The following is a 27,998-nucleotide window of genomic DNA, read 5'->3' on the forward strand; positions in this document are numbered from 1 at the left end:
TGGCAACCTGGGTTCGCAGCTCTTCTGCCTGGGTTTGGATGCCACCTGTCAGTCACCTATCTGCGGGATGGAGAGCTATGCGGAGTGGGGTTGGGGACTCTGCTCTCTCCTGTCTGGGATGAGGTGACAGAGCCATCGTGGACAAGGATGTACAGGGCTCCTCGGGTATGAAAGCATGTGAGTTCAAGACACAGCTATGACCTCTAGTTCCTCGGGAGAGGCCCACACCACGCATCGGTAGCAGCCTGCCAGACAGATGGGGCTGACTGGCCCGTGTTAGACTCTAGGAGCTGGAGGGAGCGCCACACAGACAGGACCCTTCCGTCTGTGCCACAGGACTGTGCGTGCTGAGGGCCTCCTGGACTGAATTCATGATGTCCACACTTGCAGCAGATACCTTCTTTTATTTAGTCATCTCTGGCCCCTGACAGAGGTGTGGATGGCAAGATCAGAAGTGCTATTCTTACGTGTCAAGATGGGACGGCCACGCTGCAGCTCTAAGGAGGCGCAGGCCTGACAGTGTCTCCCAGGTTGGAGAGTGCTGCGGCATGCTGCCCAGCGCTTCCCTGAAGAGCCGGGACAGCCTCCCCGCCACACTTACACATTTACTTTAGCCCTACTGTAGAAATCATCCTGTCTACACTAAGATTTACAATAAAAATAAAACAATTTGTTCTGTAAACTATAGTAAAAAGCTTCAAATATCATAACAACTGTCTTCCATACAATGGAAAGGCTTCTGGTTCTTTCTGGGTGAAAGATGTCCACATACACTGGGCAGGGTACAGGCTGTTGCTCAGCGACTCAGAGGACAAGCGCTTTATTCCCCACTGCAGATCCTGTCAGGATGCCTAGGGCTGTTCTGCAGTCGCCTGGTCCCTGGCAGCGAGGACAAGCTCCGCCAGGGCTGGAAAACTCTTGATGTCACTGGTCTGCAAGCCCATCTTTTGTATCTGCAAAGGCATGAGAGAGAGTCGTCACTGTGGTGAGAGCTGAGTGGAAAGAGGCCGCCATTAAAGTCAGGACAAACAGCCTGCCCCATCAGCAGAAGAGTTCTTAGAGAAAGGAGAGCGAAGGACTGGCTTCCTGCAGGACCCCATGGTGTGGGTCACAGCTCCCCATTCTAAGAGGCCAGCACGTTTGAATCCCTCAGCCCACCCACCAGACTCTGGGCTTTAGAAAATGCCACGAGAGAAAACCCACGTGCAGAGAACGAGAGAGTAACTATTCTTCAGTTTGAGCAGCTCTCCCTGAGCCCTCCTTTCTCTCAGCGCCCTTTTCAGAGAGTGACGGCTTGGCAGCGCTCTGTGGCTACCAGTGTCCTTCCAGAACAGCAGCGGGGACAGCATGTCTGTCCTTCCTTCTGACTTGGCTTTCTCTGCCCTTGTTTGCTTGTGGGAGACTTTAGATTTCTAAACATGGCAGCTGATGTTTGCCGGCTGTTTGTCTGTCTTTCTAGTTTTGAAACAGGGCCTTATAACCCAACTCATGGCAATCCCCCTGCCTAGGCATTCTAAATGCTGGGATAACTGACACGCTGTGTATGAACCCAGACTGTCGTCAAGAAAGGCAGCTTCCTATGCTGTAAGTTCGGTGGCATGAAGATGTCACTGCGCCCTCTACAAGCTGCCATCAGCTGTCCACCATGACAGGGCGCGTGGCGGGAGGCTGCGGGGAGGCATGCTGACAGGCTGAGCAGGGGCTGAAGCACCAGAGGCACCTGCTGGTGTGTGTGTGTGGGTGCTCTGTGACCTTTTCTACTGCCTCGTCCTGGCACGCACTCTCTTTCGCAGCAAGCCAGGCATGACTCTTCTACTGTCAGCCCTAGGGAGGTGACACCCCAGCGCTGGCCACAGCCAGGCCCTCAGAGCCGGGTGCACGTTGCTGGTACCTGTTCTCCCAGGTACTCCACGTCCAGGGCCAGCTGCAGTCGAATCTTGTCGTCATCACTCATGCCCCCACTGGAACTGACAGGGTTGGCGGCTGGGGACCTCCTGGCTTGTTTGAGGCGCTTCAGGCTCTCCTCCATCTTCTTCACTGAGTCCAGCACATCTGACACGGTCTCAAAGTACCTGGGCACAAGGTGGCAACGAAGGCTTGGTAACTGACAAACACCAGTGACACCAGACAGGGATTGGCTTTGAGATGGCAACCACACTCACAACTGGGAAGTGTGTCGTCATGTTTGCTCAGTCTCCAGCATGATGTTCTCTGATAGCAGGTGTTTGTTTACACATTAGTCCTGTGGCCGGGAGATGGCTCAAAAGGTAAAGAGTTTGCTGTGTATCTATCAGTGATGCGCGCTTGTAGCTCTAGCCTTCATGAGGACCTGGGTTCAGAGCCCAGCATCTACTAGTGATGCGCGCCTGTAGCTCTAGCTTTCATGAGGACCTGTGCCCAGAGCCCAGCATCTATCAGTGATGCGTGCCTGTAGCTCTAGCCTTCATGAGGACCTGTGCCCAGAGCCCAGCATCTATCAGTGATGTGCACCTGTAGCTCTAGCCTTCATGAGGACCTGGGTTCAGTGCCCAGTATCTATCAGTGATGCGTGCCTATAGCTCTAGCCTTGGAATGCAGACTCAGGAGGCTCACTGGGGCTCTGGCTGGCCAGCACAGCTGATTGGTGAGCTGGAGGCTCAGTGAGACCCTGTCTCAACAAGGTGGAGAGCTTTGGGAGACCACACTGGGAAGTGAGCTGTGGCCTCCCTGTGTCCTGTCCAGGTGCAGGACCCTCCGCAGCATGTCAAAGGAAGCCAAGAGCTCACCCAAACTTTCAATGTAACATTACAAATCAGTCACTATTTCGCCTGGGTGGCAAGCTGGCTGTGTGGCACTTGGAACTTATTTGCCCACAAATCCCACAGAATTAGGCACAAGGTGGGGGCTGGGGCTGAACCCAAGTGAAAAAACTTTACTGCAAAATGGGTGTGAGGACCAACTGACACCTCACACCTTGCCCACTGTGGTCTCTCTGTGTAATCCAGGCAGGGTGCAGACAGCAGCTCACCTGTGTGTGCTCTCAGACAGAGCTTCCTGCAGCCAGCGCTGCATCACTGCTGGCTTCACCTTGTCCCCGTGCCCATGCTGAAGCTGGTAGAATGGCTTCAGAGCACTGTCCACGTAAGGGGAGGCTGTGCTGGGCACCTCCTGGAACGCCATCATCAACAGGGTACAGAAAACGAATCATCATACATCAGCGTCCGCTAACAGCTCCTTCCCTCCCAGGAAGTAACTGGAGCCCAGAGAAATCAAGGAGAGGACCCTGCCCTCTGCTCCAGTCAGGCTTGACCCTGAGGAAGGATGCTTAGGGCTGAGTCCTGACTCCTCCCACCAGGAGATGCCCAGGGACCTGATGTGCTGGGCATATTCACACACACACACCTCTACGACGCCCATAGAACGGAAGGAAAAGGAAAGCACCTGGTAACGTGCACAGGCCCCTCCCAGCCAAGCAGGATGCTTTGTTACAAGTGGCGTCTGTACTGCTCATCTAACTCTGCTCTGTATGTCTGAGGTGGGCTGATGTCGCAGCTCCATGTCACGCCACGTCACGTCACCCCTGATCCTCCTGTTAGCCAGGTGCCAGGATTCCAGGTGTGGCCACGGCACCGGGCTTTGCCAGTCCAAACTTTAATACTAAAAGGGGCAGCTGGACATGGCGACCCAGCTTGTCACCCTAACACTTAGGAGGGGCTGAGGCACAGGACTGCAATGAGTTTGAGGGTAACAATGAATTCCAAGCTACCCTGGGCTACAAAGTAAAGAAAGCCCTGACTCCAAAAGACGATGGCAATGACAGTAGCTATGATGGTGATGATGATGATGAAGATGATGGTGATGACGACAGTAGCTATGGTGATGATGGTGGTGGCAACAGTAAACAATCAAGAGAAAAGAATCCAGTCAGACAACTGTGCTCAATGTCACCCAGCAACAAGGAGTCACTTCTTGTACCCCAAAACTCTTGCAACAAATGGGAAGAGCAATGCTAACAGGAGATGGGCATGGTCATTTTAGCTCCTGAGCATCTGGGAAGTCAGTAAACTAAAATGTTCTAAACAACCCTGACTGTGAAAGAAAACGAGAGGGAGAAACAAACCCTGGGAGCGAGTACAAGGCGAGATGGCAGGGGGTGCGCATCCAGCTGGGAAAGAGAATCCCCAAGGGACTCTTCCAGTGCCAGAAAGTCGCTCTGGCACCAGTCAGCCCGCGCTGGGCAGCAAGCACCCCTACCCGTACCTACACATTCTATATACCATCCTTTCTACTGTTTCACTAAAGAACAAGGAAAATCAGGTATTTCCAAGAACAATTTGCAGGAGTAAGATTAATTTAAAAAACTGAGAGCTACATGAAGACAAAAATGAATTTTAAATACATAGGACTTAGAAATGTTACTAAGTAGTTTCCTGGTGCTGGAAAGAAGGCCCAGCAGGTAAGAGCTTGCAGAGGGCCCAGGTTTGATTCCCAGCACCGACATGTGACTCACAACCATCTGTAACCCTGGATCCAGCATGTAGGAAAGTAGTCATGTGCATTAAGTAAAAAAAAATTTAATTTCATTTTTAGGAAAGTACTTTTCCAGCCAGGTATTATACACAACTTTAATGTCAGCCCTACAGAGGCAGAGAGGCAAACAGATCTCTGTGGTGTTGAGGCAACTCTGGTTTATACAGTGAGTTCCAGGCCAGTAAGGACTCACACACATACAAAAAAGTACTTTTCCTTAAAAGCCAAAGCCCACAGGCCCAAGCGCACACTGCGGGCTGTGCTGGCAGCTGGCTCCAGACCCCCCTGAGTCCCTTACTTCAGTGCACCCTCCGACCTGCCTGTGGCCCACGTCTCCCTGGCCCCGCACACCACTCAGCTCTCTCCACAGGTGGCACTGACCTTGTTGGTCCTTCGGTAGAGCCTGGGGACCTCCAGGGCACTCTTGAGATAACTGAAGCAAGACTCACTCAGGCCCTGGACAATCCTGCTGCTCAGAGCCGGCACGTGGGCAGACAAGGCACTTTGGGAGTCTTCCAGGGCCGCTGTGGACACAGGGCAGCGGGGTGAGTCACTGGTCCAGCTAGAGTAAGTGTCATTAAAATGTCATCGTGGTGTTTAAAGTGTGCTAGTAAATCAGGTCATTAGGACAGAATAACAGCCTCATTTACAGAACACCTAAGGACGCCCTACGGCTGGAGCCGCCATGTTGAGCATCCTGAGTCTGTGGCTTCATACTCCACGCTATTTCTTACTCAGAGCTTCTGAGGCTGAATTTGTTTTTTACCTGAGATAGACGAGAAGTTCTTAAAGCCAATGGCTTCGAGCTTTGGTTTGGCTGTCTCCAGGAGTTCTGGAAGCTGAAACACACATTTTGGACACTAGTTCTTCTTTTGATCAGAACCAGCAGCTCTGCACCCATAACTCAGACTTGACCACCCAGTGCTGAGAGCTAAGTCAGAATCTGCAGGTGACGGTCCCCACCACGCGGGGGCCACACTTGCATCTCAGAGGCCCACAGCACGGGACCCCCGGCTGCATGGCCACTGAAGGCAGGAGGAAAGCAAAGACCCATTTTCCTGCTCTCCATGACACCAACACTGCTCGCAGCAGATAGACCACACAGAATATAATCTGTGGAAAGCAAAATTTATCTGAGGGTGTAAACTCTTGAGTGTGTCCTGTCAAGTTCTCTGAATGCTGAGAGAGCAACAGGAGCCCGACAGAGAAAACAGACGGGAAACTTTCATTCTATCAACACGCTCAAACATTTGGGGCAGTGAGCTAACAGTAACTACAGTCCAGCCTCCGCAGCCATGCCCGCGCAGAGCTGAGCGATGAAGGAGCAGAGGAACCTGACTGTGCTGAGAGCAAGGAGCTGTGGGCAGAGCGCAGCGCAGCAGGGAGCAGGGGGCAAAGATGCGGCACATCAGAGGTTGACTGTGGAGGGAAAAGTTCAGGAGGGCACAATGTCCAGGGCCCACAACCCAGCAGTTCACACGCCCATGTACCTAGCAGTACAGTGAAGCTCACCCACTCCTGCAGCCTGTCCAGGTCTGAGACCATGTACACCAGCTGAGTGCTGGAAGCGGACACTGCTGCGGCTTCTGCAGGGTAGCTGCCGTGGTCTTCGGAAGGGTCTTTGCTGCCAGCCAAGGGTTTTTTAGTCTCCTTCACGCTTTCATTAGCAATGGGCCTGACAGAAAGCTGAAAAAGGATTTCAAGGATCAAACACTCACTCTAAGACACGGGGCATTTGTACACTCAGGAGCTCTGTGCACACAGTAGCTGCAGACTCTACAGTACACACACTAGGAGAAAGACAGCCTGTCTACCCCAGGCAGGTCCTGGCCTGAAGTTCTTCGATTTGTGTCTTCTGAGACAGCCAGTGAGGTAGGAGAGTGTGAGGAAGTCAGTGAGCAGAGGGGAGGGAGGAGAGGTACCCTGACCTTCACAGCGCCCCCATTCCTCCTGGCACCCCAGCTTACAGCAAATCCTCACCACAGCCACCTACAGAAGCCATTTGGCCAAGTTACAAAAAACCCCAGAGACTCAAGGTGCTTAATGTCCCAAGTCCACAGGGAAAAGGTACAGAGCTGTGTTGGCCCACAGTGCTGTGTACCTGTGGTCTGCTGCCGGGAGCAGCTGTGCCTGTTACTACACTGCCTTCTTTGTGGCGTGCTCCCCCTCTTAAATTTGCTTGTTTTTGTTTTATGTGCACTGGTGTTTCACCTGCATGTCTGTGTGAGGGTGTCAGCTGCTGGAGTTACAAGGGATTGAACCTGGGTCCTCTGGGAGGATCAGCCAGTGCTCTTAAGCGCTGAGCCATCTCTCCATCCCTGTAGTGCTTTTCTTTTTAAAAGACCATCTCTCTAGTCTTTAGATCTCCTCTAGATTCCTGCACCATGAGGACTGGCTTGCGTGTCTGACTGAGGTGTCCCTGAGGTGGCTCAAAGGCCAGCATCTGCAGGGACCTAAAGCTGGTGCTCCGCTCTTCGTGTCTGGTGCTAAGCTCCTGAGGACAAGAGCCGGGCTCACTGTGTACCAATAACCAAGCAGAGTGTGCGGAGAATGGACGCATCTGAGCGGCCGGAGAAGATGAGGAGCGCTAAGACGGAGGCTCCTATGACCAGATGATCATGTGACTGTTCAAACTTAAACCTACTTACTTTCCTTTCTAATACTTTTCATTAAAATGAACATTTTATTTTCAGGGTGCTTTACAATCTGATGTTGAGAAGAGAAGCAAACTTCCTAGGATGGGACTTCTCAGTAAGTAATCCTGAGCATGCGGCCAGGTGCCCAAGGCTGGATCTGACAGCACAGGACATTTGGCAGATCCTGTGGGTGTTTGGCCATGTGCCCCTCCAAGTCCTACCAGCGCTGGCTGCTTAGAGAGGAGCTGCACGAGGCACTCACCTCACTGACAAACACGGAGAACCGGGCCAGGATCTGTAGTGTGAGTCTCCACAGACGATGCGCCAACAGAGGCAGGAACATCTCGCTGGACCAACATTTCTCCAGGCTGCTCCACGTTTTGTGAGAAGCCAAAAGGCAATACGGACTTCCAGCTGGAGAAAAACCACGGACTCAGAGCACATCATCGGTTACAGCTGCTGCCTAGCTCTAGGCATTGGCATAAACTCGAGGCAAATAAAGGGCAAGCGTGGACTTGCAGCCAACTGCAATGCTACCACAGCCCGAGACCACGTGTCTTCAGAGCTGTGTGTGGGTAGCTCACCTGATCCTGCTTCCAAGCCTGAGAGACAGCACCAAACACAACACCGAGCTGTCTTTAACAGTGCAGCACACCACAGCAACACACACAGTGGTGAGCGGCAGCTTGCCCGGCTGAACTTCAGTTCTCACTCTCTTCCCTACCTCCACCTGCCTACTACCGCACAGTCCTTATGACTACCTTTGCACACAGACCTGGCTGAGCTAGAGCAGGCACTTAGGCAGGAGACCCTGGAACCCGTGGGGCACAGAAATCCATGTACCTCAGTGGCTATCAAGAACAGTGTGTTATGAGACGGAACGCCTGCAGCTGCCACCAGCCCAGAGTCCCAGGAGGCCTCGTCTGTGCTCCAACTGAGGCATTCTCAGAAAGGGACAGGAGCATGCAGACCCACGTGCAGCCTTCACATAGCTGAGCTGGGGGCAGGAGGGTGTGTGAACTGCCAGTCTATAGACAGCTGACTGAGTCCACAGCCATTCCACGCTGCAGGTGCCCAATCTCAACAGAGCTGGTCACAGAACCTGGAGCGTACAGTGAGCCACACAGGGTACAGCCGTTTTCGCGTCCCTTGTCATCAGCTCTAGAAAGCGAGGAACTCAATGAACCGGAAGCCTGCCTTCTACTTGCTGTACTCACACAAATCTCCTGAGAATTTACTGATTGTGGAGCGCTTGCCCAGATGTTATGGGGCCTGCGTTCAGCAGTGCACCAACAAAGCCAGCATCCTCACAGCACAAGTAGTGCACAGTGACACAGTGCAGTGAGGGAGGCAGGCGCACCCTCAGGGCACCCACACGCCACTGTTTCCATTCTGAGCTCACCTGGGGCGTCTTCCAGCCCGGCTGCGAGGGATGCTTCTAAGGATCCTGCCACTTCTCTAAACCTGAGGAAGAAGAACCTAGGTGAGTGTCTGCAGCTCCCCTGCCTACCTCCCCCTGCCTACCTCCTGTCCTGCCTACCTCCCCCTGCCTACCTCCTGTCCTGCCTACCTCCCCCCTGCCTACCTCCCCCTGCCTACTTCCCCCCTGCCTACCTCCCCCCTGCCTACCTCCTGTCCTGCCTACCTCCTGTCCTGCCTACCTCCCCCCTGCCTACCTCCCCCCTGCCTACCTCCTGTCCTGCCTACCTCCCCCTGCCTACCTCCCCCCTGCCTACCTCCCCCCTGCCTACCTCCTGTCCTGCCTACCTCCTGTCCTGCCTACCTCCCCCCTGCCTACCTCCCCCCTGCCTACCTCCCCCCTGCCTACCTCCTGTCCTGCCTACCTCCCCCTGCCTACCTCCCCCCTGCCTACCTCCCCCCTGCCTACCTCCCCCTGCCTACCTCCCCCCTGCCTACCTCCTGTCCTGCCTACCTCCCCCCTGCCTACCTCCCCCTGCCTACCTCCCCCTGCCTACCTCCCCCCTGCCTACTTCCCCCCTGCCTACTTCCCCCTGCCTACCTCCCCCCTGCCTACCTCCTGTCCTGCCTACCTCCTGTCCTGCCTACCTCCCCCTGCCTACTTCCCCCCTGCCTACTTCCCCCCTGCCTACCTCCCCCCTGCCTACCTCCTGTCCTGCCTACCTCCTGTCCTGCCTACCTCCCCCCTGCCTACTTCCCCCCTGCCTACCTCCCCCCTGCCTACCTCCTGTCCTGCCTACCTCCCCCCTGCCTACTTCCCCCCTGCCTACCTCCCCCCTGCCTACTTCCCCCCTGCCTACCTCCTGTCCTGCCTACCTCCTGTCCTGCCTACCTCCCCCCTGCCTACTTCCTGTCCTGCCTACCTCCCCCTGCCTACCTCCCCCCTGCCTACTTCCCCCCCTGCCTACCTCCTGTCCTGCCTACCTCCTGTCCTGCCTACCTCCCCCCTGCCTACCTCCTGTCCTGCCTACCTCCCCCCTGCCTACTTCCCCCCTGCCTACCTCCTGTCCTGCCTACCTCCTGTCCTGCCTACCTCCCCCTGCCTACCTCCCCCTGCCTACTTCCTTCCTGCCCACTGACACCCAATATTCTCAAGGATGTACAAGATGCCCTTTTTCTTCCTGCTGTGTAAGAAGTCAACTCCTCTATGAAGCCACTATTCTGCAGGTTTCTTTGTGGTTTGCAGCTAGTCTCACTTACATGTCCTCCAAGCCCTTCTGAGAGGGTCCCCTAAGTTCCACTCTGTAGTAACAGCCAAGGCCACACAGTGCGATCTCCAAACCCCTGAGCCAGCAACAGCACAGCAAAGATGCGCCCCAAACTAAGCCCCCAGAGAGCTGGCTTGGCACCTGCATTTCCTACTGTATCAGAATCCTTTTGTGTTTTTTTTTTTAGACAGGGTCTCCCAGAGTAATTCAGTCTGGAATCTTTGTACCCCAAACTACAGGTGCTGGGGGGCAGGTGTGCACCACCACATCCCGCCTCAAGTTTGCTTTAAATGGTCCTGAAGTATTTGCAGTGATGGTGTCACACTGACACCAGCTATGTTGGCAGCTCTGTCATTCCTCAGAGTAAACACAACACCCAGTAAAAAAAAGTTCTGTAAAATCTTATTTGCATTATCTCTTGGATGAAAAAAACAAGAGAACTAAAAAGCACTACACTTTATAATTCAAACATAATCTTACATTTTTAAATGAAATGGTTTACAAAGGCTAACTCTTCGACTGCCTCAGCAAATCTGGGGACACTGGATGGTACTGCAGGGACTGGCTGAGCTTCCGCACAGTTTAGCTCTGTTAGCTGGAGACATAGGGCTCTGCAGCACCTGCAAGTAGGCAGGCCTGGGAGGCTGGGATGTGCTGTGCTAGGTGGCGAGAAAGTACTACAAGCCCTCTAAGTTCAGATGCAGTCGACAGGAGAGCGGGGACTCAGCACTGTCTGTCACAGTCCTGGTCATGCAAACAGGTCCATGCTGTTTAACCTGGCCCACCTCAGACACCGCACAGACGGCTGTTCTGCCCACCTCCCTCAGACACTGCACAGACAGCTGTTCTGCCCACCTCCCTCAGACACTGCACAGACAGCTGTTCTGCCCACCTCCCTCAGACACTGCAGACAGCGGTTCTGCCCACCTCCCTCAGACACTGCACAGACAGCGGTTCTGCCCACCTCCCTCAGACACTGCACAGACAGCTGTTCTGCCCACCTCCCTCAGACACTGCACAGACAGCTGTTCTGCCCACCTCCCTCAGACACTGCACAGACAGCTGTTCTGCCCACCTCCCTCAGACACTGCACAGACAGCTGTTCTGCCCACCTCCCTCAGACACTGCACAGACAGCTGTTCTGCCCACCTCCCTCAGACACTGCACAGACAGCTGTTCTGCCCACCTCCCTCAGACACTGCACAGACAGCTGTTCTGCCCACCTCCCTCAGACACTGCACAGACAGCTGTTCTGCTCTGGTTGCTTCTGGGGAAATAAGCTGCTGAGGATTTGTCTCAATTTCTCAGCATTCTACAGAGTTGCTTGTTGACATAGGTGACAGATCGTAAGATCTGAAAGGCAAGTGTCACTCACTGTCTTCCAGGCCAGGAAACAAAAGTCATGGGGGGGGGGTGGAATAAGCACCTGCTGTTCACAAGTTGAAGGTGGGACACAGAGCCACACACAGGCCCAGGACTGGAGCAGATGGTGACAAGAGGGCAGAGTGACTGCTATCAAGTGCTCCTCATCACGAATGTAGAGGGACTGTGGCAGTGAAGCCAGTGGGGGCCCAGCTCACTCCACGTCCAGTTTCTCTCCACTCCCACTACCAGAAACACTGGCTTTTCTTGCAAGTTCAGCATGCATGTTGTGGACATCTCACTTTAATTCTGCCACCTATAGAGAGCTGCTACTGGAGTAATAACCCCCCAATTTTAAAAGCCCTAATAATACTTGTTAAATGTTAATTAACCAGCAAATGCTAGTGAGCTGAGTGGTGGCAGGCACCTATAATCCCAGTAATTGGGAGTCTGAGGCTGGAGGATTGTGATTTCAAGGCCCACCTGAGCTACACGGCAAGACTGGGCCTCCACCACGAGAAGGTGTATGCAGAGGGCAGGTGGGGTGCAGTGACTGACCTTATCTGAAAATACACAGGCAGGTTCCACTTATTGCTGAAGCTGTGGTAGGCAGGGTGTGCTCGCAGCCGCTTCACACTGGCCTGGGATCCACACTGCCGTTCAAACTTCCGCACAAAGTCCATGCTTACAGTGTATTTCTACAGCAAGAACAAAGGGCGGGATATGCCCCGTCAGCCAGCTAGACAGTCAGGAGCATGGGCTAAAACTGCAGCCGAGACAGCACAGCTCCACACAGAGCCAGGCTGCAGCTGGCTAACCTCCGATTTCCCAGCTCCTGAGAGCTTCAGCCATGCCCAGGCCTCGCAGGGGACAGCCCACCTGGAGCCATTCTAAATGACACAGCAGGCGCGGGCAGCCCTGCCCTTCACGTGGGCCACAGGCAGGCGAGTAAGCAGAAGACCTGAGCACCTCTCCCAAAGCACAATCTGTTAAAAGGAAATGAGGAAAGAGAGGAGGAGGAGGAGCCGGTCAGAGGAGACCCTGGAACCCAGCCGACCACAGCTGACCACAGTGGGAGCTAACAGCGAGCGCCCAGGAGACCCCTCAGACACAGCTGAAGACAAAGCTGCTGCCCACGGGGAAGGCCCTGAGCTCATCATGTGGAGTGCGGCCAAAGCAGGGGGCAGAGGAGGGGCAGGGCTTGAGGAGGAACGGGGCAAGACCAGCAGATGAGAACACAGGTGGGCATTCCAGAGTGGGTGGGAACACTCGTCCTTACTGCAGGGAACCCAACAGAGCCCAGGGACAGTAGAAAGAGGTCCAGGAGACATAGCAGAGCCACGGCTCCTACCAGCCGCACAGAGGATAGCTTAGCACCGGGCTTGCTACCAGGCTCCAGAACTCCATATGCTCAGAGTCCGTCCTCCTAGCAAATGACTTTCCCAAAAGAAAAGCTTTGTTATGGATTGTAATGTAAATATCCGCTATGTAACCCCACAAAGAGGGTGAAACCACCAGCCTGAGAACTGCTGGTACAAGGTCTTCCAAGGCATGAGATTAGGAAGACGCAAGATTGTGCTGACGTCCTTCAGGAAGTACATGGACAGCAGAAAAGCTGAACCCGGGAGCCATTTGCACAGTGATGCCTACTAAAACCAGGAAATGCCTAACTTCAAACATGCCAAATAGGAAGTGCCAGGGAGCAGCACAGGAAAGCAAAGAGCGTGATCTCACCCATGACTCTGTTACATGAGGAGAGGAGGACACACCTGCCCTGTGACCTCACCTGTACACACACAATAAAGAGTGGAAGGAAACACAGCACAAAGGAGACAATCCCCCAAAGCCCAGATTACAAAAGGGCAAGAAGAGAAAGAGGGAGAGGGAAGGAGAAAAGGAAGCAAGCCAGGGCCCAGAGGACCAGTGCACCCACTGAACCCTAAAAACCACAGAACTAAACTGCATGCTGCTCATTAGCAAAGACCGACACCCCGAGCCGCAGCAGCCGGCACCTGGGCAGCACTTGGCAGCCATCTTCAGGCTCAGACACCTGTGGTACAGCACCATCAGAGACAACCCAGCGGCCAGCACACAGTGGCTCCTGCCATCTTTGAGGCTTGCTCCTTTTCTACAGCGTCACACACCAGAAAGGGACCTGTGTGAAGGTGCGGGACCAGGGCTCCGGTTCTCAGGCTTCCCCACGTCTTAGCTAGGCCACGGTTGGACGGTTCACACAAGCCGGCTTTGTGAAGTCTCAGGACTTTTAAGGAAACGCAGAAAGTGTTGTGTGTTTCTGCACATAACTGCCTCCAGACTGACCAGGATCACAAGCAAAGATGAGAATATGGTTTGGAGACAGCTCGGCAGCCAAGTGTGCAAGCTGCTCTTTTCCTTTCTAATGGGTATAGATGTTTGCACGTGTGTGCGCGCGCGTGTGTGCGCGTACGCACATGCGTGCGTGTATGCATGTACCTGTGCCACTTGCATGCCTGGTGCCCATGGAGGTCAAAAGAGGCTTCAGATCTCTGGAGCTGGAGCTGTGAGCAGTTGTAGCCACTATGCGGGTGCTGGAATCTAATCCTCCTCCTCTGGAAGAGCAGCAGCGCTCCCAAGCACTGCGCCATCTCTGCAGTCCTCGGCATGTGGCTCTCGCAGAGGACCTGAGCTTGGGTCCTAGGACCCACATCATGAGGCTTATGATCAACTGTAACTCCAGCTCTGGGGGGCTGAAGTCACCTTCTGGATACTGCACTCAAGTGTACATACCCATTTGCACGTACATGTGCGCGCGCGCACGCACACACACACACACACACACACACACAAAATCTTAACATAAAGTGAAAGCACTCTCACTGCTCCCAGTATCACATCCACACTGAAGGAAGCAGCGTGTATTCAATAAAGCACCCGCTCGACGGTCACCAATTGGTTTTTCACTAGCCTGAAGACCAAAGCTACATCAATGAAAATGACTTTCCCTACACTGTAGGACATTTTTCTTTTTCTTTTCTTTTTCTTGTTGCTGTTGTTTTCTGAGACAAGGTTTCTCTGTGTATTCCTAGCTGTCCTGGATTTGCTTTGTAGACCAGGCTGGCCTCGAACTCACAGAGATTCACCTGCCTCTGCCTCCCAGGTATATGCCAACATACTGTGCACTAGAGCACATTTTTCTTTTTTTTTTTTTTCTTTTTTTAAAGATTTATTTATTTATTATGTATTCAGTGCTCTGCCTGTATGTACACCTGCACATCAAAAGAGGGCATCAGATCACATTATAGATGGTTGTGAGCCACCCTGTGGTTGCTGGGAATTGAACTCAGGACCCTCTAGAAGAACAGTCAGTGTTCTTAAGCTCTGAGCCATCTCTCCAGCACCCTACAGCACATTTTTTAAGAACCGAGATGACAAGACATTACCTCGTGAAAGGCATCGGGATCCCCAGGATTGAAGAGTGAGGGTAGCTTTTCCTCCAGTCCTCGAACTATTTCTGGCCACACAGAATTCACCAAGAAATCATAGCCAGGAACGACAGCGCCTTTCTCACTGTTGGATAAGAGTCAAGATAAGTCAGTTCACCCACCTTGCACTTACTGCACCATGTTTACTAGAAGACCCTCAGCCTAGACCTTATTTTAACTGTTTTAAAGGTCATATTTTATGTCTAGATTATTTCAATTTCACTTCTGAGTCTCAGTGCCACATTGACCCTGATCCCCCACCACTCAATCCCCCTTCCCCCACACCTCCCTGATCACATCAGGGAGAAGGCAAAGGCACTGCACACAGCTGGTACAACCCTGCCACACGCAGGCCGTCATCCAGGCTCTTAGCACACAGCTGGTACAACCCTGTCACACGCAGGCCGTCACCCAGGCTCTTAGCGCACAGCTGGTACAACCCTGTCACACGCAGGCCGTCACCCAGGCTCTTAGCGCACAGCTGGTACAACTCTGCCACACGCAGGCTGTCACCCAGGCTCTTAGCTGGGGAAACAGCAGCTGTAAGCCAAGCATAGTGGCACAGGCCAGCTTTCTTGGCACTCAGAAGGCTGAGGCAGAAGAATTATGAATTCAAGGCTAGCCTGGGCTCCATAACAGGACTTGGTATCAAAACCAGTAGCCTCATAGCACAGAAAGGTAACTGCTGCATTCAAGATGCTCACTCTAAGTAAGGCACGCAGGCTTACTAACTTATCTGTGCTTCGCACACTCTAAGTGGACTCAGCTGAAAGTCTATGATGTTTCATGTAAAATCTTTGACAGAAACCTTGATGTTAATGTGTGTGCTTTGTTCTGTAGTGTCTGGCACTTGGCACTGAGATGAGAGCACTGGCAGTGTGGGACCAGGCAGTGCAGGCCTCCTCCAGGGCATCACAGAGTACCGAGAACTGGGAGAGGGTGCAGCTGGCAGGTCTGAGAACGTCTACGGCTGGAACCAAGTGGCCTGAGGCCTGAAGCCTGCTCAGGGTCCTACTGAGTCAGACCACAGAACGGTCAGACAGTGACGGTTAAAGCAAACCAGTATGTGATGAAGAATGGAAAGTGACCAAAAGGAGGAGGACCGAAGACAGCTTAAGGCTCAGAACAACCCTGCTGAAGTGACTGCTGGACACTGAGGAGGGCTGAGCGGCAGGCAGGACTATGCCTGGCATGCTCAAGGTCCTGAGTTTGAGCTCAGCACCATAAAACAAGTGTTATGCATGAGGAACAGGATGTGAGCATGAAGACACACTTCCAGTGGAAACGACTGGGGGAGAGGGCAGCTCAGAAAGTGGAAATGGAGGCACCGTCAGGAGACACAGCTGGTCCTGGCTTTACTGTACACTTGCACTTAAGGCCCGCTTCCCCGCAGCAGGGGAGGGCAGTGACACGTGAGGTCCATGATGGACCTGCTCACTGAGCCGGCCCTGGGGTGAGCTCAGCCGAGCCCTTCAGCTCACCTTGACACAGCTCCTCCTGTGACTTCCCGGAGGAGGCGGCAGTGGTGAGGGACGAATTCCAGGAGCTTGTTGTATATGAGCTGAAGGCCACTGGGATGAGTCTCAGCAAACTGTTCAACAATCACCTATAAACACCGAACACCATTTAAAAGAAAGCCACGAACTGGAGACCACGAAGGTGAGAGGGGAAACGTGGGCCAGTCTGCTCTTCAGCTGTTACTGTCTGCTTTTGTTTTTTGAGGCTGGGGCTCACTGGGCAGCTAGACTGGAACTCATTAAGGAAGTCAGGCTGACCACAAACTCAGAGATTGGCTTGTCTCTGCCTCCCCAGTGCTGGTAGATTAAAGGTGTGCACCATTACACACACGTCAGCTGTGTATTTTCTTTTTTCTTTCTTTCTTTTTTTTCTGAGACATGGTTTCTCTGTGTAGCCCTGGCTGTCCTGGCCTTGAACTCACAGCGATCCACCTGCCTCTGCCTCCCAGTGCTGAGATTAAAGGCGTGCGCCACCACGCCCGGCAGCTGTATATTTTCTTAACAGTAAAACCACACTGGACACATTTAGAAGCAGTTGCCACGTTCAGCTGTAGCTCCGACTCGATGTGGGGGAGGAGGAGGCTAGGCGGAAGCAACTGTCCTGATGCTAAAGAGCCTGCTTCCTCACAACGGATCTAGGTCAGAGCAAGGGCCGTGACAGGTCCTCGCAGCCTGCCCTCTTCTTTCACTTCTGGGCTTAGGACAGGGTATGCGGCAGACAAATGAAAATATATTTCATATTAATACTCTAATTTTGGTTAAGATTACAAGCCAAAATATAACAAAAATCTGTAAGTTTTAAAAGATGGGGCTATAGCTCGCTCGATGGAATCTGTAAATGAGAAGTGTCTCCCACAGGCGCAGGTTTGAATGCCTGGTTCTCAGAGGCAGAGTCCTGTGGAGGAAGAACTCCATTCTGGGTGGCCTTTGAGGGGTTACAGCCTTACCCTACCTCCTTTCCTGCTCTCTGCTTCCTGGGTGTGGATAAAAGGGTGACCAGCCACTTTCTGCTGTTGCCAGCATGCTATGCCTCTCCCTCATTATGAACTCTGAGCTAAAGTAAACTCTTTCTTCCTTATGTTGATTTTTGGTCATGGTGTTTTACCACAGTGACAGAAAGAAACTAATACGTCAATCAACATACCACAAACTTCAAACGCTCCCTTACTTCAGCACTCCAGCGCACAGGATTGCACCTGGAGCGGAGATGCCCCACTTACGGATTAGTGCCAGGACAGTTTGTGCTCTTCCCTCCTCAGACAAGGTAAGAATGTGGGCAACTGAAAACTTACTTTAGCAGTTCTAAGATTGCCCAGGGTTAAAATTAATCTCTGTACTTTATCTCAAAGGAGCACAGTGGCAGGCTGGAGGACACCCCCAGGACATCCACCAGCCATTTCCCACCAGAACACAAACCCTGAAGCCTGACCCAGCCGGGTGAAGGACATTCCCAAGTGTCCCTCTGCCAGGTAGATGTGACAGTTCCTCCTATCTGAACATTCCCACCTTCGTAGCCCTCACAAGTCTTCCCCACTTCTCAAGCCTTCACCAGTGTCTCTCACCCCCTCAAGAGCCGTGGGCGTGTAGCCTGCCTCCCTTCTGTATGGATGCCTCACTGCTCTGGATTCTGTAGCTGCTGTATCAGCTGTTTGCTTACTCTATTTCACCACCCAAACCAGTGGTTAAATTGTTTCCAAGTGCGTTCATTGGGCATAACTGGCCACATCAGCAGAGCAGGATGTTTTGATCCATGCCTTCTTCCTTTGTAGAATTAACACCAGAACTGAAGCTACCCACAGCCCTGCCCACACTCACACCCCTAGCCCTGCCCACACCCACAGCCCTGCCCACACCCACACCCCTGCCCACACCCACAGCCCTGGCCACACCCACAGCCCTGCCCACACCCACAGCCCTGGCCACACCCACACCCCTGCCCACACCCACACCCCGGCCACACCCATACCCACACCCACACTCGAGCTGCACCATGGACACCCATCTCCAGCTGCCAACTGTGCGGCAGGACCCTTTCCTTTCCTATAGCTAGATGCAGAGACAAGCTCCTGTATCTCTGATGTATGCATCCCTCACACCAAGCCAAGGCGACACAGTGTGGCTCTGTGTAAGTTCCTCACACCAGAAACACAGACCTCATTGACGTACGGCTTCACCAGGACTTGGCCCACTAGAGCTTCTGCATCCCGTGTCTTGTCAATGGTGGCATAGGTGCGCAGGCAGTGGCGGATGATGTCCACATTTGAAGTCTGCAAGCCTTCCAGTAGGAGGCCTTCCAGAGACTGCTGCAACATGGCTGTGATGCCGGCTATGCGCTGTGGAAAGCCATCAGAAAGCTCACTACAAAGAGCTGTACACACTGCTGCTGGACCACACAGAAGGCAGTGTGTAGTCATTAGACAGGGGACCCTGCCTGGGGTAACAGCCATCTCTTCCCATGACCTTTGCTCCAGGGACATCACTGGCTTACCAAAGAGTTACAGAGACTGTCAGAATAAGAAATGTCATTTTTCTCTCAATGTACAAATTAAATTGGTTTTGCACAGACATTATAGATTATAAATCTATAGAGTTTAGTTCCCAGCACCCACACGGAGTGACTTACACCCACGTATAACTCCAGTTCCAGGAGACTTAACACCCTCTTCTGGCCTCTGTGGACATCTGTAGACACATGTGCACATGCACACACGTGCGCACGTGCACACACATACAGACACACAGTAAACAGTTTAAAAAAAAAAACTCAGTCTAGGGCTTTGGAAAATTCACCGTTTTCTGAGCCATATGGTGTCAGATTTAGAGAATGTGACTTAGTCTTTTCACGAAATCTTTAGTGAGTGACAGCTGGAAAACAGGAACCTCAAAACCAAAACCCAAGCCTAAGAGCAACATCCTGTAACTCACCATCAATGCCAGGCATGCTGCTAAATAAAACCAACAGCCGAGATTCTCTGCAGCCCACAGCCCGGCACCAACCCACACTTACGGGTCTCACTTTGTCCAAAAGGGGCATGCCCTTGCTCTGCATAGCGTGAAACTGCAGCTGGTTAAACTCTGTGGCGATTCTCTCCAAAACCTGCCCCGTCAGGAGTGGGCTGGAGAGACAACAAGCAGAGGGTTTAACCGTGAGGTGCTGGCTTCCCAGACGACACGCAGCTGAGTGCCATACGGGCTCGCACCACGGCGCTCAGCTTTCAGACAGTGGTGCTTGGCTTTGAGATGGTGGCCACCTTGCCACAAGGTCAATACCAACCGTTGTGCCATCTGTCTCCTCTCTAAAGGCATCGCAGACCATTCCAGCTGCAGTGGGCCACTGGCAAAGTGCAGGTGACTGGTGCTGCTGGGCTTCACTGGGTGCCGCATGGCCCTCACCGACTCTACTGCCCTTGCTGTCCCTGCTTCGCCTCTCTCCGTGTGTGGTCCCTGAACCTCACCTGCTTGTTTGCCCACTTATCTCCTTTCCTCTGAAACACCTCTAGCACTTCTTAAACACCAGATCCTTCTGCCATGGTAGCGGCTCTGGCTTTCTAGTAGCAGTAAGTAAAGCCTCTCAATTTAGCTAACAGCTGAAGGTACGTGCCATAGCTGAAAAGCACTCTGTGTGCTGCTGGCCCTAGACAGAAGCAGCCAGTGAGCGTCTGCCACAAAGTACAGTGCCAGCACACAAAGAACACAAAGTAGCATCTGCCACAAAGTACACGTCCCCTAAACATGCTATGAAGGATAATGCCATTCAAGGAGGAAAGCAGCAAAAAGTACAGCATTTTACTACAGGCCTGTGAGCTAGGAAAAATGTCCCTACCATAAGGACAGGGGAACACCAGAGTGAGGCCATTGGATGGCCTGGTCCTGGACCATCAAAGCTAGCTCAGAGTAGGGGACAAAGAGAAAGGTAGCCAGGAGATGCTCCTGTTGTTGGTGTCTACAACTCCTGGAGCCTGGGTTGCTTCTGTCTAGTGTCTAAATCCCACAGCCTAACCATTCACTAAGATGCTCTTGCCTTCCCTTTGCCACAGCGGCAGGTAGTGACCTGAGCTACGCTGAGCTCCCAGAGGTGGTCCAGAGCAAGGCTGGCAGTGTAAGGGGTGCAGCTCACGACCAGGAAGCCCGCTCTTCCCTTGGGCACCTTTACTGGGAACCTACTAGCAACTGATACTGGTAAGGACTGGCCCTGACACCAGCAACCTAACAACCTGACAGGAAAAGGACTCAAGTCAACCAGCAGCTTCTGTCCCTGGAGGTGGTCCGCAGGCCCGATGGCAGCAGCAGGTCAGGGGGGTTGTGGCAACTTCTCTGTGTCTTGTCTGTGCACTGTGATTCAGAACTACATAGAACTTTCAAGAGCAGGAGAGAGGAAAAGTCTCCAAGACGCCAGAACTTTCTGTCAAGCAAGCCCCACCTTAACTTTTACTTCCACTTTCCAGGCCCCGCCACCTCTCCTTGTCTTATGAGTGTTTTGAGTGAACTGGGTGCTAAAATAGGGAGGTGAAAATGAGAGAAGGGCCCAGCAAGACGGACAGGGGTCTGGACACTGGGCTCTGGAGAATTCTAATTGACAAAGGAATGAGTAAGCACAGAAGAACTGAAGGGCCACAAATGAATGGGTCTAGCAAAGGAGGAGTCAGGTGCCGCCTGAGGACAGGCTGGGGAGGACTACCGCAGGGTGTGTGGAGCAGGCAGAGCAAAGGCAAGACCGCCGGCCCCTCAGCGTGGCACCCATCTCCCGAGTGCTGGCATTACAGCATGTGTCACCACACCTGGCTGAGTCACTTTTCAACACTAAACCAGACTCAGATTCTCTCTTTGTTTTCCAGAAATGAGCGCCACTCAGTTTTAGCATAGACAGGAAGTGCTCAGCAAAACCACTTACCTGCTTGCTTCCAGTGGGGATGTGTCTCTAGAACTTTGAGAGTTTAAGATTTTCTCTATTTTCTCAACTGATCGGATAACTTGTATAAGTCTCAACACACTCATCTATAAAAAGGATTGCAAACAAAAAAGAACAATTATCAGGATGCTAAATCTTTTTGTTTGTTTGTTTTTCGAGATAGGGTTTCTCTGTGTAGCCTTGGCTATCCTGGACTCACTTTGTAGACCAGGCTGGCCTCGAACTCACAGCGATCCACCTGCCTCTGTCTCCTGAGTTTAAATGCATGCACCACCACCACCCGGCCGGATGCCGAATCTTAGTTACCTCATTTCCTCGTTCTACTAACAGAGAGGCAAAGGCCAACACTATACATGTTAAAGAGTCTTATATAACCCTCCGTTCCCAAGGACATAAACTCAATTCTGGCTTTCCTATACTGAATTCTGAAACTCTACCATAAGCTTATCACAAAGTAAGATGGTACGCTGCCTTGGGAGCCCTCATATTTTCTTAAACTTTACTTTCATGTTTTCATGTGCTCTTTAGCTGCACAAGTACGGCACACCTGCATACCCAAGTGCCAGTGCACTCAAGACTCACACTTACTGACAAGAAGTCCACAGGGGGACAAAGGGAGACATGGGACAATGAGATGATGCCCAGGCTCCCCAGAAGGCTGAGCTGCTGGCGGACACTGAGCTCCTGTCTCTCCAAGTGCCCAAGAAAACCCTGTGTGCCGGGGACAAGTGGCATGCTAAGCTAAGCTTCACTGCAGGGTGTTACTATTTAATGCATTTAACCTAGTGACCACTCAGGCAAGCCTGTGACTCTGCCTCACTTCAGGAAGTGCTGACTGATGCACACGAGCAGCCTGGGAGGCAGATGTGGCACGTGGCATTCTGCCTTACAGCAGGCATGTTACTCTCTCGCCCTCAGTCCCAGGCCAGGCGTGAGAAGCCCAGGCGCTGCCCTGATCAGCTGCACAGAGGTACTGATGACGTCACTGTGCTCCTCTCCGCAGAGGACCAGGGAGAGTGGACCACAGCGGCATGAGAAGGTACTAGGCTGACGCAAGGTGCACGGGTAGACACCACAGCGTACCTTTTTCTTCCTAATGTCTTCTTGTTTGGACATTCGCTCATCCACTGCCAGAATTCCTTCACTGACAGATGACCTAAGACTCTTGAAAATAATAAAGAAAATGTTTTGCAAAACTGAAATGTAACATTATAAAGCTGACATGTTCAACTCTACTTCGTAAGACTTAGGCCACCCAGGTCAACACTGAGACCCCCAACAGTTACAAAGGACGAGACAAAATCACTGTCAGGCACCTAGGCCATGAAGGCACAGGGACAGACGAAGCCACGGTCACAGCAAACTAACCACCAATGAGAAGTAACACACGCGAGACACCACAGACACTGCAGTGGAGAAAAGGCAATCGAGCCTGTGTCCGGGAGCACCTGGGATTTAAAGAGGGGGAGATATGGGGAGACCTGGAAACCTGCAAACAAGTACAGGGCCGATTCTTAGGGGTCCAAAGGGACGAGGACAGCCCCACTCAGGGTGGGTGAGGCACATCCTGGCATCTGCAGGCTTCGCTTGGGGGCGAGGCACTAGCTTCTTGAGAAATATGGATAAAGCATCCTAAGAATGGGGGGACTCAGAACCAGGAGGCCAGAGGAAGTGAGAAACACAGACATGCAGAGCCACTCAATTAGGCCACTGGCAGGCAATCAGGAAGAAGGCACTGAAAACTAGGATACAGTGGGCAAATCACGGAAGTCTGTAGAAAAGTACATTCACCCAGTCAATAGACGCTACAAGACACTGCAATCCCGACACCCGACAAGGCAAACAGTCAATCCCTGCTCTCAGGATCGCAAAGGCCGGCTTCAGGGCTGAGGGTCAAACAAACAGCAGAGCTCGGCTAAGGTGACTAGGAAATGGTTGCAAGGCAGACAGGAAAACAGAGGGAAGGTTTGAGATGACAAAGGAAGAAAGAACAAGCCAGCATGAGAGCTGGCCACAGGCAGAGCCCTAGAGAGCCGAGAGACAGGGCTCTGGGGGCTCCAGGTTGTCACAGGGACGTGGAACCCAGCAGAGGACACAAAATCACTCCCTTTAGTTCTGTGGAGAGTGACTTGTAAGAGCTTCAGAAAACTCAAGCAAGTGCCAGCACCAAACACTCCTCGTGAGCTCAAAGCCAGCTCAGAAGGTGATGCCGCAGGTCTCCTTCCTGGTCTCCCATCTCAAGGACGCCAGCCACTGACACGACACCAAACCCCCTGTCATTTTCACCCAGAAGTCCATCCCCAGCAGCCTCCTGCCCTGCATGGCATGACACATGTGGAGGTACTCTGCTAGGCTGGCGTCCTCCTTCAGTTGCTTGGGGCTTAAACCTAGCCACACATCACTTATCACCTGGGAAAACACTTAGAAAATAACAAACACTTAGGATACAAGACAGTTCCAACCCAGGGACTGTCACTAATGGCTGAACCCTCAGCCTCCCTCCTCAGGCCATTTTTAAGCCACCTCTTGGATTCCTAAGCGGACAAGCGCATCACTGTGCTCCATGTCAGCCACTGATGAAGAGTTGGGGAGCTTACCAGAACCTCTTCTCTTAACTGTCCCAAAGGCACAGAAAGTTGGTTGAGCGCTCTGTCCATCCCGACCTAGAAGCAAATCATGACAGCGCAAAGTCATCAGTCCTAATGTAGTGGACAACCTGTGTGTGATGCAGGTGTCCACGTCACCGTTGGCAGAGTACAGAAACGACTGCAGCTACTCACGAGGATGAGGAAGTCAGATGCACCCAAGCCTCCCTACACAGAGGTATCTTTGGATGATTTGGTGGTTTTGCGGCATGAGGGAGAACTGAGGGCAAGTGCTCACCACTGACCCTGGTGCCCAGTGCAAGTTCAACGACTAAAGGTTTTAATCAGAAGTGACTGTTCTCTGAAGATGATGACTTTCAGCTGACTGGTGGCAGTCTGAGAAAGAGTATCTCACCTAAATCCGATAACTCTTTCAAACAAAAGGAAATGACCTTTTCTGAGTTTCTAAGTCTACTGGAACAGTCACCTTGGTAACTGCAGCACAGTCACAAAGCAAACACAGCTCATTCATCTTCATGGTTGTTAAAATTCCCAGAGGTGGTACCTACTACATTTATTTGGACAAACATTTAAAAGCAAAATAAAATACAAACAAGGCTTTAAAAAAAAAACAAAACCCCAAACTCTTTGAGAGTATAGAATCAAGCGCTCCTACACTGCTCAGACAAGCAGCTGGCAAGCTCCTCAGTATTCATGAAGACAGGCCTCCTGCAGATGATCGTGCTGTCATGCCAGTGAGTAGACCCTCCCCAAGAGTAGCTGGCATGTGCTCTGGCAGGACAGCCCAACTGATGGGACTTCCTGTGACCCTGTCAGCACCTAACAGAGATGGCCTCCCACTGGCCCTCCCTTCCCTACAGTCACAGTGCACACCCAATACCTACTCCAGAACAATCAGGCCACAGTGGCCACAGCAATGCACACTGTGATCCAGCAGCCCAGAGGCAGAGGCAGAGGCAGGAGGATGGCTGCGAGTTGTGGCCAGCCTAGGCTGCACAGTAAGTTCCAGGACAGCCAGGATGACAGAGCGGATCCTGTGACAAAGTCAGGTATGGCAGCACACACCTCTAATCCACACTCAGAGGTAGAGGCAGGTGTGTCTCTGAATTTCAGCACAGTCTGCATACAGAGTGCTAGGCCTGTATAGAGAAACTCTGCCTCAAACACAACAACAAAAGCCCATCTTAGAAAAACCAAAAATGCCCAGAGAGTAAGACTGCACAGTTTAATGTGAGCAAGAACTAGACCAAAAACAGCGCTCAGGTTCGGTTCCTGTGTGCCTTACGTTAGGGAGACCTCGAACCCTGGACTATGCGGTTGCTCACACACAGCACTTGCTGCTGTTTCGAGATAGGGTTTCTCTGTGTAGCCTTGGCTGTCCTGGACTCACTTTGTAGACCAGGCTGGCCTCAAACTCACAGCGATCTGCTTGCCTCTGCCTCCCAAGTGCTGGGGTTAAAGGCGTGCGCCACCACCATGCCCGGCTTACACACAGCACTTTTAGGAACCCACCCACAGGAAGGAGGGCCTGTGTCCTCGGCGGCAGGGACTGTGGCGACGCTCACCAGGTTTGTGGAGAGGTTGACGAAGTCCGCATAGTCCTTGTTGATGAGCTCCACCATGGCTGTCTTGAGCAGCCTGTAGTACAGCTCCAGCTCGCCTCGCAGCTCCTCCAGCTGCACCCGCTTTCTGCACTCGGACACAAAGTGATCCACGTCGAAATCGTCCTGAACGGCAGGGAAGCCAAGTTACTGACACGCGGAGACAGGAGGAAAAGGACGTTTCCCCAGCAGAAAGCCTGTCTGCTGTCCAGAGCCTTCCTCGTCACATGCTGTGACAGAGGTGCCTGTCCACTCACGCAGGTGCCCAGGAGGGCCAAGGGCCATCTCGCTGTGGCCTCGTTCTAAAGGAGCCAATTTCTAAAATGACCTAATTCAGCACTTCTAAAAACAGAAACAGCTTTATCCCCTTAACTTTACAAATAGTATATGTTCAGTGTAAAATTTCAAGCCAATAGACTATGACAAACAATAAAGAAGGGAAAAAGAAGAGGAACTATCCATCCTTTGTGAGGTCTGACTTATCTCTGTCCGCATAACACCTTCTGTCCCATTTCATCCATTGGCTAGATGTCAGTTTTCTTCACCAGCTTGTTCTAATACAACATGATCCTGTAATGTCCTGTTTAAAGGGGACCTCAGCTTCATGATGACCACTGCATGGGACACAGGGGCACACTTCAATCCCCACCCCATCCCACCTATCTTTCCAGCCTGGATCCTGACGTGGCATCCCTCCACACTCCAAGCACAGTTTCTGACCAGGCACCCACACCACACCTTTCTGTCCTTGTCTCTTCGCTTCGAGGTTTGCAGTTGGCACAGAGTAGGGTGGCCAATGAATGCCTACAGGTGAGCAAACAACTACCATTGCGCTGGCAGGCTGTGGGCATCCTAGTAGCAGCTTCTAAGCAAGTGGCTGTGATTCATGTAGTCTCAACTCCTCTGATGTGTGTCTTCTATCCTAAACTTGTAATAATCTATGTCCCTGGAAAATACGTTGAACAAGATACAGACTCACACATATAATCTGAGTAGCAGGCACTGCTCCTGCCCTTTCTCTGCCACCAAACCAACTCATCAAAAGCCCTTTAAAGGAAGCACACATGACAAAGCACACCGACTTCTGGCTCCACCTGGAAAACCAACATTACATACACAATGGCTGCTCTGTGGAGTCTCCTCTGCAGCTGGACTGGCCACATCAGCATGGCTACAGATTGTTTGGAGTGTTCAGAGCTGCTGGCCGCTCATCCCCCAGTTTGCTGTATGCTGTTTCACTACCCACTTTGGTGCCATCTACTTTCTGACACTGTGTTCAGCAGAGGCATCGTGTCAGTGTGAACAGGAAGACACAGCAGGTAGTGAGGCAGAAGTGCTGCTTGCACTAGGCCTGCAGGAGGCCACAGTTAAACGGTGAACACATTGTTTTCTCACCTAATATCAAAACCAGTCACGATCCCCGGGTGAACGTCCTCCCATCACCAGTCCCCACCACGTGCCTTTGGGTCTCCTACCCTCTTTCAAGGGTTGCAATGAACTCACTTATTGGGGCTGGAGAGATGGCTCAGCAGTTTAAAGCGTTACTACTCTTGTAGAGGACCAGAGGTTGGCTCCCAGGACCCACATGGCAGCTCAAAAGCACTTTTGCTTCCAGTTCCAGGGAATCCAACAGTCTTCTGGCCTCTGAGGGTTCCTCACACACTGTGCACATCAACTCAGGAGGGCAAACACACATACACATAACATAACCGATCTTCAAATTACACTTAGTACAGTGGCTTAGCAATGTCACTACATTTCATTCCTGGCTCTAGATAAGGCTCTTGTACATGAAAAAGTATGTGGGCACAGTAAAGAAGACACACAAAAATTAAAACCAATATGTAATCTGGATGCAATAACAAAACAGAGATAGGCCAATTAAGTCAGGGGGGAACATTACCACTTGAAAGGAAAGTGGAGCACAAGTGCGTGCAGGCGCACACACGAAAACACACGCTATCCTGTAATACTTACCCTCACTTGCTCAGTATTTTAATGCGCCAAAGAAAAACACAATTTTAACTTCCTAACCTTGAAGCCAGCTTTGAAGTGTTCCCTCAAACCTCAACTTTAAGAGATGAAACGGCAGGACTTATTGGCTGACATTTGTAATCTCAGCCCTTGGGAGACTTGAGACAGGAGGAGGATCGAGACCTGCCTGGGCGGCTACAGCTCAAAGGCCTGTCTTAAGAAATTGTGTGTAAACATGTTTTGGGGACGCGTTAACAACTAGCAGGCCAAGCTCCTTCCTCTCAAAGCCCGCGCCTCCCCGAGGCTGTGCAGCTTGCTCAAATACTATCAGTGAAGTGTTCTCGGTATGGATTTATAAGCAGGGTCACTGCTGGGCGGCAGGACAGCGAGGCTGTCAGGCTCCCACTACTTAATGTCAGAGTGAAGTTCAGCGTTGACAGCCCCGCCGCCACCTTCCACCCGCGTCCCTGCGACCCGTCCGAGCCTCCCGGAACCGCAGCGTTGGGCCTCCTCCGCGGCACACCTGCCGGGTGCCCCTCACCTTCATGAACTCGTCCTTGTCGAAGCACAGCGTGTCCGGCCCGGTGGGCAGGTTCATCCTGCGCCTCTCCATCACGCCGGCCGCCGCCGCCCCTCAGCGACAAGACTCCGCTGGAGGGGAGGACGCCGGCTACACCGCTGGGGACGCGGCAGCCCAGCCCCTGCGCCGCGCTGGCCCCGCTTCCGCCAGCATGGC

The 27,998-nt window shown here is 52.4% G+C and overlaps 1 protein-coding gene across 1 annotated transcript; it reads right to left on the minus strand.

The window, feature by feature from the left end:
- Positions 1-384: 384 nt before the first annotated feature.
- Positions 385-27,998, minus strand: COG2 (component of oligomeric golgi complex 2). Its single transcript, XM_084755957.1, has 18 exons — positions 27,804-27,998; positions 25,253-25,414; positions 23,679-23,744; positions 22,165-22,245; positions 21,064-21,167; positions 19,180-19,288; positions 18,326-18,505; positions 16,137-16,261; positions 14,614-14,740; positions 11,753-11,892; positions 8,548-8,609; positions 7,408-7,559; positions 6,022-6,195; positions 5,276-5,348; positions 4,891-5,033; positions 3,008-3,147; positions 1,892-2,072; positions 385-953 (listed from the first exon to the last, which is right to left on the minus strand). Exons 1-18 carry the CDS (start codon positions 27,873-27,875, stop codon positions 852-854), a joined length of 2,193 nt encoding a protein of 730 aa, XP_084612083.1. The 5' UTR covers positions 27,876-27,998; the 3' UTR covers positions 385-851.

This window comes from Acomys minous, assembly GCF_964271855.1.
Source record: "Acomys minous genome assembly, chromosome: 14".
NCBI classification, from domain to species: Eukaryota; Metazoa; Chordata; class Mammalia; order Rodentia; family Muridae; genus Acomys; species Acomys minous.

What these genes read in the sequence shown, in the direction of transcription:
- COG2 (XM_084755957.1), bottom strand. Translation starts at nt 27,875, where the DNA reads ATGGAGAGGCGCAGGATGAACCTGCCCACCGGGCCGGACACGCTGTGC. An exon ending in TTTTGGACAAAGTGAGACCC is followed by an intron (nt 18,506 to 19,179) that starts GTAAGTGTGGGT and finishes GGCTTTCCACAG; the next exon opens with CGCATAGCCGGCATCACAGC. An exon ending in TCTCCGTGTTTGTCAGTGAG is followed by an intron (nt 6,196 to 7,407) that starts GTGAGTGCCTCG and finishes ATCCTTTTTCAG; the next exon opens with CTTTCTGTCAGGCCCATTGC.